Here is a 17,272-nt window from a genome sequence, read left to right on the forward strand (position 1 = left end):
ACTATAAAGTGCTATGCACACATTAGTGTCATTTTGTATTATATTCCTTAATGATATATTTTAATATCCAAATGTCCATTTTTAGAAAGCCTTGATCTTGCTGATGTAATTCTTAGATATTGACTATATCATTACAGTATCCAGGGACAGCATCTTCTGTTACAGAATTATATTTTCCATATTGTTTTCAACAATTTAATTAATTAAGCTTAACTCAACAGGTTTATTAATCTGTAATTACTTCATATCTCTTTAAAAAACATATATTTCACTTCCAGTGGCTCAGTAATGTCTGCCTCAGTCTTTATTGTTTCACATTTACAGTGAAAATAAAACCCCATACATCATACTGAAAATAGATTATTGCTTCCTCTTCTTGGAGTCTATAATGAAAATAAACACCTCTAATTTTATTAGCACGGTAGGAGCTTAGTATTTAATACAAAATTATGCTGTGTATTAATACTTCTCTTCCTGTCTTTTAATGGCAAGGATACTGGATTCCGACTCGACTCACTACATACCATCCTGCAACAGGAAGTCCTGTTACAAGAGGATGTGGAGCTGATTGAGCTGCTTGATCCCGGTATCCTGTGTGCAGGGCAGCCTCAACAACAGGAAAATGGACACCTTCCAACACTTTGCTCCCTGGCAACCCCTAATATTTGGTACTGTCCAGAAAATGTCTATCCTTTGCTTACATATAGAGTATTAGCAGAGGAAATCTATCATCATGCTCTCTATTGTAAAGGCATTATAAACATTTTAGCATTGTAATTAATGTAATTATATGTCAGAGGCTACAAAAAAAAATGTAACTTTCTAAAGTAAATACTATTAAAAGTGAAACTAGAAAAAAAAATCCAATTTGATTATTATATACTTTCAACTCAGTATAATTAGGTCTGTGTTTAACAACCTAACAAGTAGGTGTAACATTTGCCAAAAAGATTCTCTCTTGCCCACATACCTTACATACACTTGTGCATGAAGTCCTAGCAAGTTCTTTATGTTTCTTTACAATTAAGAGATTATATCATAATCACATTGTGGAGATACCAAGGACAGGATAGGACATGGAGGTAAACAGTTGATTCCTGCTTTGTTGGCTGAGAAGAGCTCATAGGGAACTTAGGCAATTCAGACTATCATAAAACTTGTCAACTACTTGCAGTATTTGGGGCTAATACAGAAGTCTCAGACCATAATCTTAAAAAAAAAAAAGTATACATATATATATATACACACACATACACACACACACACACAAAACTGTTAATATCCTTTTCCTATTAAAGTAGGAATTTATTAAATGAACTAAATTATTGCTTGAACTGTTCAAGGTATACAGCAGTAAATTCATTTGCCTCAGTGTTCTGAATTTATCTATCTTTCCTGTCACATTGACATGCTTCATATTGTAGCAAGTAGCAAAATAATCATGTTTTCTAAATATATAGTCACTCAGATATCATGATGAAGTAAAGCATCATATCCTTTAAAAATTTAAGAACTTTAAGGAGTTGCTAGAAGGAACCATTGGTTTTAAGAGTTTTACAACTTTACTTTCAAGTTTCCTTTAGCCATAAATGTAATTAAGCAACTATGAGGCCTATAAATACTTTTAGACTTTGCCATCAATACAGAAAAGTATATGAAGAGATTTTGCTTTATGATATTAGCATTATCATCTAACAGTAAAGGATCCCAAGGGAAATTAGGGCAGACAAATACTTATTAAGAAGCATTCCTACATGTGATTTTCTTTATAGTTTGACCATAACTGTCTTCAGGTATTATTGATGTTGTTTTTCAGATATCCTCAGATACAGCTCCCCTATATTTACCTCTTTTATATATATATATATACACACATACATATACATACATACATTTTCATCACAGCCTTCATTGCTTGAAAGTTATATTTTAGTCTATAGATTGGTAATTGACCTAAATTTTAAAAATTTCATACATATTTTTATTTCAGTTAAACAGTATAAAAGAACAAAGCTTGTTTATATTATAGTCTGCAGTAAGTATGTATACTCAATTAGATTACTTTATTCAAAATAATTATTAAGTGTATATTATTTCTAATTAGAAAAATGTGTCTATTTTCTTGAGAATAGTATGTTTTTGCACAAAAAAAGTCTGATTTTAGGGAAAAGAACTTCATAACATCTTCAAATATTGGAGTATTTTAATATTAAAAATTAGGGGAAATTAAAGATTTTTTTACTTTTATATTTGTAAAATTGGATTTTAAAATCTATAATTTATTTTTAGGTTAAAGAGGACATATCTTTAAAACAAAAAGTTTTTTCAGAAGACATATATCTATGTCCTTTACCTAAACTTACTAGTTTAGATTTTATTACCTAAGCACCATTGTCTAGTTGCCAGATATTTTTTTAACTGTTTCACATTGCTTTCTAAAATGTCATATTTTTAAAGTCATACTTTATAAAGAAGCTAGCATTTTATCTACTTTAGAAAACCTAAATTACTGACTAAAGTAACTCATCTTTCTCTAGACTGATGGATTATCATTTTCTTGGCTTCTCTGTTCTAGGGATATCTCAATGCTATTTGCCTTCATTAGTTTGCTCGTTGTGCTTCCCACTTGGTGGATTGTATCTTCCTGGCTGGTATGGGGAGTAATTCTGTTTGTTTATCTGATCATAAGAGTTTTGAGATTATGGAGGACAGCCAAACTACAAGTAACACTAAAAAAATACAGTGTCCGTTTGGGAGATATAGCAACAAATAGCCGAGCTTTTACTAATCTCGTGAGAAAAGCTTTACGTCTCATTCAAGAAACTGAAGTCATTTCCAGAGGATTTACACTGTGAGTTCATTTTTCATTTTATTTTTAAAATAATTCTTTTCCACTACATGGTTGAATTTGAATATTTATTGCCTATTTTAATTTCTGTGTTGAATTTACAGAAAAAAGTAGATTTCTCTTTTATTAAAGCATTTATTAAAGTCTATTAACTGCTAAGTGAAGGAAAAAATACATTATATGCTGGATGTAATAAGTAGTATGCTTCTGCTAATCTACTTTGAGAAACCAAAGTGCTTTGAGAATCATGATTATTTCTGCGTAATACCACGTGATTATATGATATAATATATAGAGAGTCCTCACATATAATATACATATATAATAGAGAACCTTGAACTTAGGATGCAATAGTTATCCAATAAATGTTTGTTCCCTTTATTCCCTGTCAGATGCTCGCTTTACTCAGTTTAAATGATAAATGTATCTGATGTGAATTTATTTTGAAAAATCTTACCATGTATTAATAATACTCTTTTGGTAAATATTAACAGATATTATGGCACTGATACTCTCAGAATATCATGCAAATAATGATATTTCATATTCTCACAGGAAATTAAATATTCACTGGTATTAACTGTTAAGTGTATTAAGCTACTGGATAGACAGGCTATTTATTCTATTAATAAAGGCAAAGTTGTGTTTATTGAACATTGATTATGTTCTATAAACTATGCTAGACAATTTTGCATACAACTAAAGAAATACAATTGTAAGTGGTAGAGCAAAAGTTCAAGTTCATTCCATCTGATTCTAAACCTATTTCCTGTACACGAGGGTGCCATCTAAATGCTCACAGGTGATGGTTGTACTATAGTGTATTTAATAACTTATACAGCTCATAACCTCTGCAACCTGTAGGTGGGAGAAAGTAAGTATTTGGCAAAGTATATTGCTCTTAATTAGCTGTATCTGGAAAATCATGAAAAGGAGGAGGGCCAGAACAACCTTTGATGGTCATTGCATCTTTCATTCTGCTCTGCTCTAGAGTAGTACTTAAACAATCTTGACATAAAAGCTGTATTTGGGACATCATGAAACAAAGAAATGGAAGAGTCTCCAGTAGTCATCTCATTCTTCACTTTGTTGTGTTCTGAAATGTTTAAAAATCCTGAGACATAAGAGAGGTTTTATAACTTTTCTTTCTGCTCAATTCAAAATGTAACAGTCCTCAGTGTCTGTTAATTTTTGTCCTTCCACTGTAATTAAAGTTCACTTCTTGTTGATAGAGCCTAGCAAATACTAAGTTGTGTCAAATTTTAAAAGTTCAAAATCACAGTAAGAGTAAGTAATAGCTACTTTTCACTCTTGACTTGCACAGCATTTTATCAAGAGGGCTGACTGGTTAAGCAGAGTGGCTGTGTGTCCAGTTAATGCTTAGGTGTGTACAGGGGATTCTGTTCCTTTTGTCATTTTTCCACTTTGACCTATATGTATAGACTTGGCATGAAGAGCTAAAATTGGCCAGTGGTTTCCCTCTGGATTTTGACTTACCTATTCAAATGAAGACAGGCAGAAGAAATGCTGGGAAAAATTGTGTTTCACTTGTTTCCATCTAACTGGAAAATAGATTGAAAAAAATATGACAATAAGTTTTAAATCATAATTTTTTAGAAATACTTTTTTAAGATTGATTTAGTAAAGTAGAGCACAAACAGTAGTATCCATATATTGAAAACATGAGTCCCATTTTATTCTGCCTCAATTTTTTCTCTCTAACAAATAACTTAACCCTTCTTTGCCTTATTCTTTTATTTTAAAATAAGCCTATCAGTTATTGTCCTGTTTTTTTTATAGATCTTTAATGCCTGAATATATTTTAGTTTGGTTTAACATTTTTAAAAATTTTTAGTTAGATGTCTTAATTTTATAAATTTGTGGTTATAGTGTAAGAATTTATAAACTCCAATAATTTGTTTTGTTATTAGGAGAGGTTACTGGTTAGGTGAAAAATCTCATCTGACAACTGTGTAATATGAAATCATTCATAGTTTAATTTATAAAAACATTATATGGCATTATTGCAAATAGGTCCTCCCCATTTATCTTTTGGAAAGTGCTATGAAATGTGCTTCCTCTTGAACAGTTTTGAGAGTAGCTGTGCTACTACATAGTAACCCTTACTTTGCCTTTCTACTTGCATTCCCCTGTTCGCCACTGGTCCTGTTATCTTTCTGCGTCCCCTACTTCATTTTGAGTAGGTAAGTGCCAGTGGCTGCAGGTGGGTAAGTCATTTTACCCTACTTTTATGAATGTACAGAATGTATTTCTATACAGTATTTGTTCTGTACAAATGACCAAAAATATGATTGATGAACATGTTAATGCTTATTAAGAATGTGAAAATGTTTATAATTAAGGCTTTCATAGTTACTATAGATACAAGTTTTGAAAGTTAAATGTAAAGTAATGCCACTTTTAGTATATTCTAGCAGGGAGAGTGTCTATATAAAAAAGTTACAGTTTCTTACTTAAGTATTCCACATTTCTACTATATTTCAATTAAAATTCTTTGTTTCCCCATATCAGAGGAAGCCTTTATTCTTTGAGATTTTAATTTCTTATTTGTCTTTTTTCTGGTGGCTATTTATGTGTCAGAGAAATATCTATGAGACCTGAGTTGGGATATTTATAATCATTTTCTAATGAAAATCATGAAAAGGGATTTTTTTCCCCCTAAGTTTAATAGAATTGTGGATTTAGAAAACAAAAATTTTAGGACACCTGTACAGTTGTATCACATTTTACTTTTCAAGTTTGCTTGACAGGGTCAGTGCTGCTTGCCCATTTAATAAAGCTGGACAGCATCCCAGTCAGCATCTCATCGGTCTTCGGAAAGCTGTCTACAGAACTGTAAGAGTCAACTTTCAAGCAGCAAGGCTAGCTACCCTATATATGCTGAAAAAATATCCTTTTCTGTCTGTGCGTAAGAATAAGCAATGTTTCCAGAGTCCTGAATATAGATATTATAGCTGCATCCTGTAAAAGTTAACTGTTACCTGACATTGACTATTTTGAAGCTGATTTCCATCATCCCATCATCACTTCTATTTTAAAACTGGAAATGCATTCCGGGGGAGTGACAATAATAGACAGGAAGAAAGTTCTTCTGCTCTCATGTGGCTCATTTTTAACAAGGAAAAAACTTGAAGTCCCTCCCTTTACTGTTGCAAAGAATAAAGTCTTTTAGAACCTGGCTTCACTTAGTCTGACACTTTAAAAAATTACTGAACATGGCAAATTTGCTTCATGTGACGGAAATAAACTGGCAACAGGAAATCCTTCCCCTTTCAAAAAACAGAGGTTCTAGAGTCAGACTGGCTAAGTCTAAATTTTGGTTGTATCAGTTGCCGCCTCAGTGACCCTAAACAGGTTTCTTAACTCTTTGTACCTTGCTGTATTCATTTGTAAAATGGCAATAATAATATAATCTTCCTAAATGTGTTTTTGTTAGATCAAATGAATTACTGCATTTAAAGTGCTTAGACAGTGTCTGTTGTATAATAAGCACTTAAAGACTGCGTGACAATGTATGCCTCTTAAATTTACTAAATCAGGAAATTAGTTCTGTTAGTCAGAAAATAAAGTATATGAAATCTTTGGTTAAAATTCATAGACAAGTTATGAGTAAGTAGAATGCAACGACGACTTTGTACCTTCTGTATGCTGCGTACTATAGCACTGATAATACTTAAAAGTGTACAGAGTGCTTTATTTTCTGTCATTATATCCTTATATCCTTTCCAGCTAGATTTTCTTATCTCCACTTCATGAGAATACTAAATAAAATCTCTGATTTGTTCAGTGTCACACAGTTAGTAAGAGGTAAAGGTGTGTCTTGACTGTAGGACTTAGGACTTTAAAACCTTTTCTATGTATATATTTACTTTATCTAGATTTATACACACATATATTGTACTATACTACTTCTTTGGGAATTGAGAGAAAGCACTTTTCATTTTAGTCAAGACCTGTCCATTCAGTTCCCTTACTGCCTAAATTCCTGCCTGCTCTGTGCTAGGAAGACAGAGCAAAAACTTTTACTACCTACTTTTAAAGACTTTTTAGCATAGTCAGTAGGTAAGTGGGTATTTATAATATACTATAAGTGCCCAGAGTGCCTTCCAACATAGCAAGACAATGTACTTGGTCAGAGAGGGCTTTCAGGAAAGTAACACCTGAGTCAGTCCACAAGGAATGAGTAGGAGTTGGCCTTGAGGATAAGAGTCTGCCTTCCAAGTAGCAGGAAGCAAAGATATGGAAAGAAATGGAGGTATGACAGTGTGGCATGTTAACTGCAAGTAGTTACTCATTCAGTGAATATTATTCTAGGCATTACGCTAGTTGCTAGATATACAGTGCTCAACATAATAGACATGGTTCCTGCCTCAGGGAGCTTATAGTTTCGTGAGGGGGTCCTAATGAAGACTGCAAATTGTAAGAGTTCCCTGTAACAGTCACTTACCTAGATACTGGGGACCTAGCAGTGAACAAGATAGACAAGATCCCTGTTCTCATGGAATTTTCCTTCTGGTGGATAGTTTATATATATGAATAGAAGATTTTCAGATATTTACTGTAAAGAAAGAAATAAAACCCAGGGGAATAGGATAGAGAGTGATTTGCTGTTTCTGACTGGATGATGGGGAAGTCCTTCAATTTAAACTGAGGTTTGCATGAGAACATAGATGAAGTTCCAGTCACATGGACCAACAAGTATAAAAATCTTGTGGCAGAGTGAATTTACCATGATTGGAGTATAGAAAGAAGGCCATCATACTCCAAGACTGGAGCACAGTATAAGTTGGGAGTTGGAGTATGAGAAGAGATTCAGAGGTAGGCAGGGGCCAGATCACATTCTCCATACAAGAATGCTTAAGGAATTAAAAAAGAACTTACCAGTTATTTCTTTGAAAAGATCAATAAGGTATATAAACTCTTGCATGCCTGCCTGAAGTAAAATGAGGGGAAATACATAAGATTCTTAATGAAACAGAGTTGTAACCACAGGTACGGAAGAAATTAAAATTATTATAATGGGATAGTATATGCAACTTTGTGCCACAACTTTGAATATGTAAGGAAAAATGGATCATTTCATATCAAAATGCAGATCTCAAACTGACCCAGGAAGAATTAAAAAACTGGAGATTAGGTATGTAATGAAAAGAATTCCATTTAAAAAATAAAACACCTGGTTATATATGGAAACAATGAAAAGTACACAGCTATAATAAAATGATAAAAGTTCTTGATGTACTATTGTGGAATGATATCCAAATTATATTGTTAAATGAAAAAAAAAAGCAAAGTGCACACAGCAGTATTTATACCACCCTTCCATTTGTACATAGAAGGAATTGTATGTATGTATGTATTATTAGGGGATAAATAAGTATGTGTGTGTGCAAATGTGTATATACACATACATACACATATCCCCATGTACACACACACTTATGTATCTTTTTAACATTCAATTTTTTATTTTTTATTTTATTACTTTTTTTGTTGTTTGTGTCTCGGGGGGGTGGTAATTAGGTTTATTTATTTATTTATTTTTGATGGAGGCACTGGGGATTGAAACCAGGACTTTGTGCATGCTAAGCACACACTCTACCACTGCCATACATTGTATTTGGATTTGCTTTTATGTATGTATGTATGTATCCATAAAATATCTTGAAGGATACACAAGATATAGGTAACAGTGATTGCTTTTGCCTTTGGGTAGGGGAACTAGGTGGCTGAGAGACAAAGGTAGGAAGCAGTTTTTAACTATACCCCTTAAATATTTTTAATCCTGTGAATATATTAGTTATTCAAAAACTATGTGAATGAAAAAAATGTTTATCTCCCTGGTCCAGATGGTTTTATAGTTTAAAAAATAAACAAAGTATTTTAGACCATAGAAAAGTTTGGATAGAAAACTCCTCTGCGGATAATACAGTCTCAGTTCCAAAACATGCTGTATTGCAAAGAATGAAAACTACAGAGCAGCCTCACAAATGGAGACAGCAAAATACTGAAGTAGAATATTTAGAGATTCAACCTAATACTATATCAAAAGATTATTACACTATGACCAAATAGGAATATACGACAAATGCAAGAATTGTTCAAGTATCAACAACTGTATGTATATAGTTCTTTACAAAAACAGGGGGTGAGGGTGGGAATCATAATAACATTGATAGATGCCCACGAGGAAGAGGAAGGCAGAAACAGAACAGCAGTCTATGTCAAACAACCTAGATAGAAAGGCTTAGTGTCACTTGTATCAGTAGTTGTATGTTTTCAGATAATGGTCAGCTAGTGATGTGGAGAGCCATGATACAATAAAGTACATAAAACAGTTTCAAAAGGTAGGTGTCAAAAATAATTAAATTAGCACTTTAGCACTTATGAAGAGTTAACTTTTAATTCTTTGGATATAAAGATCTTTCCTGTAAGATTTGAGGTATATTAATATATTAGATTTTAAGATTAGTTTCTTTTTTAAAAATCTGATATAAATTTCCTCAGTCAGAATTCAGAAGATTAGTAAAGGTATTTTGAAGACTTTTGTTGTACCCTTTATGTTTTAATGAAACAGTTTTGTTGATTGCCTTAACCTAATTTAACCTACCCCCTGAACTCTGAGAGTGACAATGTAACCAACTACATCTGTGTGGTGCCTTTTAAGGAGCTGGGCCTTGGACTTAGTGAAGAGCAGATTTCAGAAGAGGAAGCACATAACCTTACAGATGGCTTCAGCCTGCCTGCATTGAAGGTAATCCATTTGTGGAAGGGAGGAGCTGAAGAAGAAAGATAGATGCATTTGATTGTGCCTGTGCTTTCTGAACATAAATGGTGCCCCTGTCCTGTGCCCTTTTATTGTTTGCTGGGTGCCATTACTATAATAGCCTTACTGATGTATTTGAAGCTGCCTTTAAAGACAGAGCATCATGAAGATTGGATGAGGAGATCCTTATATTTTGATATCAAAATACTTAAAATTCTAACTAAAACATATAACATATTTCCTGTGTTAAATTAGGGATTAAAGATAAATGAGTTTAATAATAGGAATCCAATATGAGTAATTTTATTTACTAGCCATTTGTTTTGACAAACATGGGTAAAGAACTTATAAGACTTACATCTTCTCTTGGAAAATCTCCAAATATATGAAAAAATTCTTGTTTTAAATAAGAATTATATTAATTCTGATATTAAAAGCCACATAAAAGGATATATTTGACTATGTAAGAATTAAACTTCTAAACTTTAAATACTGCATACTTTAAATGTAAATAAGCTCAGGGGGAAAATGCAATGATTTATAACAAAGGGCTTGAATTTTTTTCTATATAAAGAATGCTAAGGTATGTCAAACCTATTGGAAGATAGGTCATGTGCATGAATTGCCAATTCACAAAAGAAGAACTAGAAATGGCCAATAAATATGATAAAAATTCAATCTTTTTAGTAATGAAAGAAACAAATAAAAGCAATAAGTAAACATTTTGCCAGGGATAAACTGCTTCACTTTAGCAATTAACACCAGTCTTCACAAAGGTATGTACCCTTTATGCCAACAATTTTAAACTTACAGATTCATCTCAGAAAGTACAAAGATATACTCAAAGTATGTTCATAATATTACTACAGCAGCAAATATTGGTAACAAATTAAAAGTTCAGTAATACGAGATTGGTAATGATTTATGATATATTCATTTGGTGAATTGCTTTGGAGTTAGTAGTAGAAAAAATAACATGAAAAAAATACAAAGCATGTTACAAAAACTGTATTGTAAGTTTCCAGTAGTATTCTTATATTTATATTTATTTTTATTTTTATTTCTAATCTTTAAAACTTGATAACCATGGAAATCAGTGCAAGTATATGTGACAGTATATTTTTCAAGGTCTGTTTTGTTTTGAAACTCTATAAGCTTTTACATCTTTAAAATTTTCAGATCTACATAAAAGTTCTAGTTCTCCTATTGGCTTTTCTTTCCTGTTACTTGAAATTTCCCTTGACTTATTCTTAACCTCATTCTAACCCATCTCAAGAAATGGCACCACACAACTTATTAAGCTAGAAACCTGGGTACCATCCTTCTTACCTCTTTACCCCTCACATCTAGGCTTTCAGTAGATTTTTGTGTCAGTTGTACCTTCAAAATATATTTTAAACTCATTCACTTTTTTTCATGTCCTTTCCCACCATTCTAGTCCTAGCTGCCATCATCTCTTACTCAAGAAGGCTTCTTAGTTCTCTAAAGTTTCTTTCAAAAAGCAATTTGACATTTAGAGTGCCTTAAAAATGATATATGCTTTGAATCAGTAATTCCACTTCTGCAAATCTTTCTGAAGGAAGTGATTTCAAATATAGTAAAGCTTTATGTACCAGGTTGCTTATTTAGGCTACATGAATGTATATTCAATATGGCCACAGCTGTTTTTTAAAAAAGACTGAGAAAATACCAAGATACCAATAGCTACTCTCTAGGGTGGATGCACTATAAGTAATTCCATTTGCTTCTAAATTCAGTACAGTGACCATGATTTACTCTGTAATAGAAATAAAGTTATTTTCAAAGGACAATTTGGGAGATTCTTAATGAAGAAATAGCAGGGACTTTGTAATTGATCAGACTTAGGTTTATATTTTAGCCCTGACACTAATAGCCATTTGACCTTGAGTGAGTTATTCTTTGAACATACATAATCTGTTTTAAAAAAGGGTTATCATACCTGCCCTACAAATTGTTAGATTAAATGAAAAGACATACAAAATGCCTACAACAGGGCTTGTTGTATAATGGTTAAGTCAAAATGGTAGTAGCAGTTACTCTTAAGAAGGAATTGGAGAATTATGATCCTATTTCTTCATTTCCTGTTTAGATTATTTTTGTTTACTCATCAAGATGTCTCAGTGATTTCTCTATTTCTCTATACTTTTTAAAAAGCTTATTAAATCCTGAATTATATTTTGGCCCAAGTATAGGCAGCAAAGAGAAAAAGTGGGCCCCCTAGAATCAGACTTTCCAGGTTTGACTCTAACCTATCACCTGACTGCTGATGTGGTGTTGAGCAACTCATTGTTTCTGTGTTCATAAAGATGGATAATCTTGCTTATCACTAAAGAATTAAACATTTGCCAGTGCAATGCCTGAGACAGAGTGAGTGATTAATAAATGCTAGTTGATTTTTTAAATTGCATCGAATAGGACCTATTCCCAAATGTGTGACTTGTTCACTTGTTATCTCCCCACCCCACCAGCAGTGATGCTGGTTGTAGCTGGATCCTTTTTGCTCACTATGTTATTTTGAAAATCAGACAAACTTTAGTATTTTAATTTTGCTTTATTTTAACATATAACTAGTCTATAACCAAACTGGATTCTGTTGTAGTGTTACCAAGAATATTGGACTCTAAAAGAAGCCTTGAGATTTATAGAGTTTATAAACTGCTGAAAACCCCAGTAGTATTCAAAAACTGTGTAGTGCCACCTTGTACAGTTGCCATTATACCCAGATAAAGAATTTTAAAATGGATTTTGTAAGTTAAATTTTATTTTACTTTTTTGGTAAGTTAAATTTTAAAAGAAAATTCTTTCTCAAAAGAACAAGACTAATTAAAGGTTTTTTTAAAATGTAGTGAAAGATGGTTTATACATAAATCAGGGCCTTTTGTTTTCCTTTGTAATCTTCATTATATCCTATAAAGAAAATATATATTTTTTAATTGTTTACATATCTTCCCTCAGGAAAGCTTAGCAGTAATAGCAAGTGCAGCATCTTTGGAAAGGAAAGCAACTTCCTAATTGCATCCTGAGGAGACATGTGTAAAATATTTAGTACAGAGCTCTTATTCTTTGTGTAAAATTTTAACTAGTTTTTAAATTATTACTATTATAAATTAGTATATTTCCTGCTTTAAAAAATAAATCTACATTTTATGAAAATGATTTAAATCGAAATTTCCTAATTGCCCATTAAACTATGGTTATCTTCTCATCTAGAGCAGCCTCCTTTATTCAAAGAGCAAACAGAAAAAAAACAAACAAACATATATTTCTGAATTGGTTTAATTGGATAATTTGGTAGTGATTAGGTAATAACTTAGTCTTTCTTAAAATGGCAGTAACCTATGCCAACTTTGTTTTTTAAGTTGCTGTGGCCCAAAACTCTGGAATGATCCTTGTTAACACTTACCCTCATAAACAAACTGTCAAGAGATTCTGTCAGTTCTGTTTTCACAATATATCCAGAGTCTGACCTCTGCTTACCTCTTACCCCTAACCACTGTGGTATGAGCTACCTTATTAACTCTCAACTTACTGCAGTAACCTCCTAACTTACTCACCTCCCTATCTCTCAACACAGCAACCATAATGATCCTGTTAAAGCACAACTCAGATGTTATAACTCTTCTGCTTAGAACCCTTCAGTGGCTCCCCACTTCTCTTAGAGTAAAAACCAGGGTTACTTCATTGACTTCATCTCTTATCCTGCTCCCGCTCGTTGACTATGCCCCAGCCACACGGACCCTGCTATTCCTCAGGTGTGCCAAGTACACTCCTACCACAGGACTGTGCGCTTGAACCTCCTGCTCTCCAGAACTCCCTTCTCTCATGGTGGCTCAATTCCTTCAGATGGCACTTTTTTTAGAGACCCTCCTGGCCACCCCTCTTTCCCTCCGCTTCACTCTCCCTATCCCTATCCCACGTGTACACCACAAACACACATTTGCTATTCCCCTTTCCTGCTATGTTTTCCCCATACCCCTTCAGCCAAAAAATTATCTTCTACTTGTTATTATCTATTGCCCCCTACTTGAATATAAGCTCCATCAGCACAGGGATATTTTTCAGTTTTACTCTCTGCTATATTAGTACCCAGAATACTGCGTGGCACATCGTAGGTGCTCAGGAAATATTTGCTGAATGAACAAATAAAGGAATAAAAATCGTTGTAGTAACAAAATCTGATGGTTAAATAAGAAGACTTGTGAGATAAGCTTGTATTTATATTTAGGAATTCCTAGGTAGTGTATCTTTAGTGATTTGGAATTTTGGCCTTGCTCATTTAAAAAATGAGTTAATAGTAAAATAGCTTTACATTAAATTATCTTAATTTATTATTTGCATAATTTTAAAATTCATTTAATAAAAGTTTAAATAATGTCCATTTTCATGGTTATAAAAAATTAGAATCTATATTATCCAAAGTGGTTCAATCCTCTTTTTGTTGTTTGCTAACTCTTGTTCATGCTAGATTGTTTCCTCGTTCACTTGTTTGTTTGATGTCCTCTTGCATAGGACTGGAGAAATCCTTTGCTGTCTGGAGTCATGGTGTATCTTTCGAGAATGGGTGTTGTAGATCCTCATGACAGACATTCCTGAGTATGATCACTGTGGGACTGATTTTTATGCTATTTCTTAGCTATTTCCTAGGCCAAAATCATGGTGTAATTTTGAGCCCCAAACTGTGGATTCATCAATGACTCATTTCTGTGGACTTAAATAGGTCCATCATTCCCACTGTCTCTTTTTCTCCTTTTCATAAATTTTTAAAATAATTCATCAAGGAGCATTAACTTCTAATAGATGTCTCATTCTATCAACACTCCCCTTTTAGGGTAGAACTGTACTATATTATATACTGGCATTAGCTGCTATATTGGGATCAGAAGTTCCCATGAGCCATGACTACATTATTTGATGTTATATTCTTCATTAGCCTTAGGTTAGTTCAAGCTCAGCTATATTCGTTATGTAGGATAAAGTGAAAAATTTAAACCAGAAGTTAAGATAAACAAATCTGTAGTTTGTGTTGAATTTTTTATTGATCTAGTCCTTTCTTCCTTTCTTTCTTTCTTCTTTTTTTAGGTTTTATTCCAACTCTGGGTGGCACAGAGTTCAGAGTTCTTCAGACGGTTAGCCCTATTACTTTCTACGGCTAATTCACCTCCTGGGCCCTTACTTACTCCAGCACTTTTGCCTCATCGTATTTTATCTGATGTGACTCAAGGTCTACCTCATGCTCATTCTGCCTGCTTGGAAGAGCTTAAGCGCAGCTATGAGTTCTATCGGTACTTTGAAACTCAGCACCAGTCAGGACCCCAGCGTTTATCCAAAACTCAACAGAAGTCAAGAGAACTGAATAATGTTCACACAGCAGTACGCAGCCTGCAGCTCCATCTGAAAGCATTACTGAATGAGTAAGTTTAGAAGTCATGTAAGGAAATGTCCCTGTGATTAGCAGGCTTCATCCCTGTGCCATTGCAGTTGTTGGCTTGTGTCCTAGCTAAAAAGAAGCAGCAAAATTGAGACTTGGAGCTCGAAGGATGGTGTATAGCTACAAATGTAGCAGACAAATAGTGATTATAAGGACTGTAATGGGGGTGGAGGGTCATTTATAGTTTTTACTTTTCCTGATTTCAACAGAAAACCTAGAAATGTGAGACAAAAACATGTTGTTCATTCTGAGAGCTGAAATGGAGAAGTATACAAAGTGCAAGCTTGTTTTAACTCTTTTAAGTAGGGCTCTTAAACTGGAACCTACAATCTAAGAGAAGCATTTACTGGCACTGGAACAGTAAATTATAAGTATTGTTATATATAGTTAAAGAGTAATATATTGCTATTTTTCTGAATAAATTAAAGCAGGTTTGGACATTTTTCTGGGCACAGAACATTTTCTTTTGGCCTCAGCTGAATAGTAAAACGTAGGGCCCATAGTTTATATTTGTTGATTTTGTACTTTGCATGGTATTGTTGGTACTCTGCCTTAGTAAAATGTAGGGTCTAGTCATTCCAGTGAAATTTTTCTGTAACAGATACTCATAGTATAGGACTGGATCAAATTAATGATTGGGTTTACGTTGTGTTGTAATCAGGGCAAGGTCATCAAAATTTAATGAGTTGAGAAGATTGTAGTTGATATACTTGACCTTGGATACCAGGCAAGAAGTGGAAGGGGGAGGCAACACTTGATTTTGTAAGATAAGAAAGTGGGTGAAAAGGACTTGACATCTCGGAAATCAAGAGGCTAGTTTACTGGAGTGAAGAAGGATGTGATGTACAAGGAGAGGAAATTAAAGTCAGAAAGACATTTTAGGAAGATAAGTTTTTATCCACCAGTTCAAGGTCTGAGATAGGTTATAAGGTTGATGTAAAGGTTAGGACATAGGGGAAAAATAAGAAACTGAGGCTAGGACGTTTCTGTGTTCATTTGCTGCTGTTCTAAGAAAGCAAATTCCTGTCTCCCACAGGGAATTTGGGAGATAAGGCAATCTCTACTTGAGTGGGTGGCAAAAGTGGGATCATCATGAGGGGAAAACAGGATTTCAGTGAAACGGTTGTGTTAGGCAAAGCCAGGGTCTATAAAGAATTAATGTTTGGCAATAGACCCAGAAATATACAGGGCATGATGGAATGCATTATTAGCACTAGGGAAGATGACTCAGAAGGAGTCACAGTGGATGGGAAAATGACAAAGAAGGGCTTTGTACCTTGGTCAGGGATTGTGGATGATCTTGGGAAGTATGTTTCCTGTTTAAAAATGAAATATTCCATATATGCTATATATGTCACCTTTCAAAATATTTTCAGTAGAGAATAAATCAGTCACAAACCATCATAGCTGATTTGCTCTTTAGCACTGCCACACACAGATAATAAAAGTGTTCTCTAAAAACTTGTTTGACATTTCACTCCTCCCTCTCCCTTGTCCCCTTCGCTATGCCCAGTCTCCCTTGCCTACACGAGGGCATTAACCCTTTAACGTTCTCCCAGCCTCCAGAGTGCTCACTGCCAGTTCATGTTTCTGAGGCATTTATTTGCTTTCTTACTTAACTGGAAATCTTCATTGGTTTTGGAGTGTAGCAGCTTAGTCTAAAATCTGTATAAACCATTCTTTGGAAAGAGTTTGCCATAACCTGACTGCGGTCTGCTTTCTGTCTTTATTGCTCACTCCTTTCCTTCAGTCCAGCCAAACTGCATAAATGCTTTTTCCCACTTACCATCTAGAATGACCTTCCTTATCTTTTGTACGTGGGCAGAGTTTATCCATCCTTCAGTATATCTCAAAAGTAACTCTTCCTTAGCTGTCCCCTGTCTCTACACATAGCTGGTAGTAACTTCCTCTTCTGAATTCTTATAACCTTATCTTTATTTCTCTGTCATTTTGTGCCTAGATTCAGCCCAGCTTTATAGCTCACCAGCTGTATGACCTGGGCAACTTTCTTCAACTCTCTAGACCTAATTTCTCACCTGTAAAATGGAAATAAAATGTTAGTTTTAACTTTTTATTATATTGTATCACATTTATATATGTGTGTGTATAACTTCCCTGATTTGGTATAAGTTTCTTATAAGTTGGAGATGGGTTTGATTTATCCTTTCAGTTTGTAAAATGCCTGGTA

General features: G+C 33.8%; 1 protein-coding gene across 10 annotated transcripts in view; it reads left to right on the top strand.

Annotated features, from left to right (window-relative positions):
- VEZT (vezatin, adherens junctions transmembrane protein) overlaps positions 1-17,272 on the top strand; it is a 63,097-nt gene that overhangs the window by 27,206 nt on the left and 18,619 nt on the right. For 6 of the 10 annotated variants that reach the window (XM_010989964.3, XM_064491600.1, XM_031463002.2 and 3 more), the window contains 5 exons: positions 493-668; positions 2,576-2,851; positions 5,608-5,757; positions 9,476-9,623; positions 14,736-15,067. In XM_010989964.3, the coding sequence (XP_010988266.1) occupies positions 493-668; positions 2,576-2,851; positions 5,608-5,757; positions 9,476-9,623; positions 14,736-15,067 (1,082 nt within the window). The remainder of the gene's footprint in view (positions 1-492; positions 669-2,575; positions 2,852-5,607; positions 5,758-9,475; positions 9,624-14,735; positions 15,068-17,272) is intronic. The other 4 variants (XM_064491601.1, XM_010989963.3, XM_031463006.2 and 1 more) reach the window with 1 other exon arrangement.

This window comes from Camelus dromedarius, chromosome 11, assembly GCF_036321535.1.
Source record: "Camelus dromedarius isolate mCamDro1 chromosome 11, mCamDro1.pat, whole genome shotgun sequence".
Taxonomy (NCBI): Eukaryota; Metazoa; Chordata; class Mammalia; order Artiodactyla; family Camelidae; genus Camelus; species Camelus dromedarius.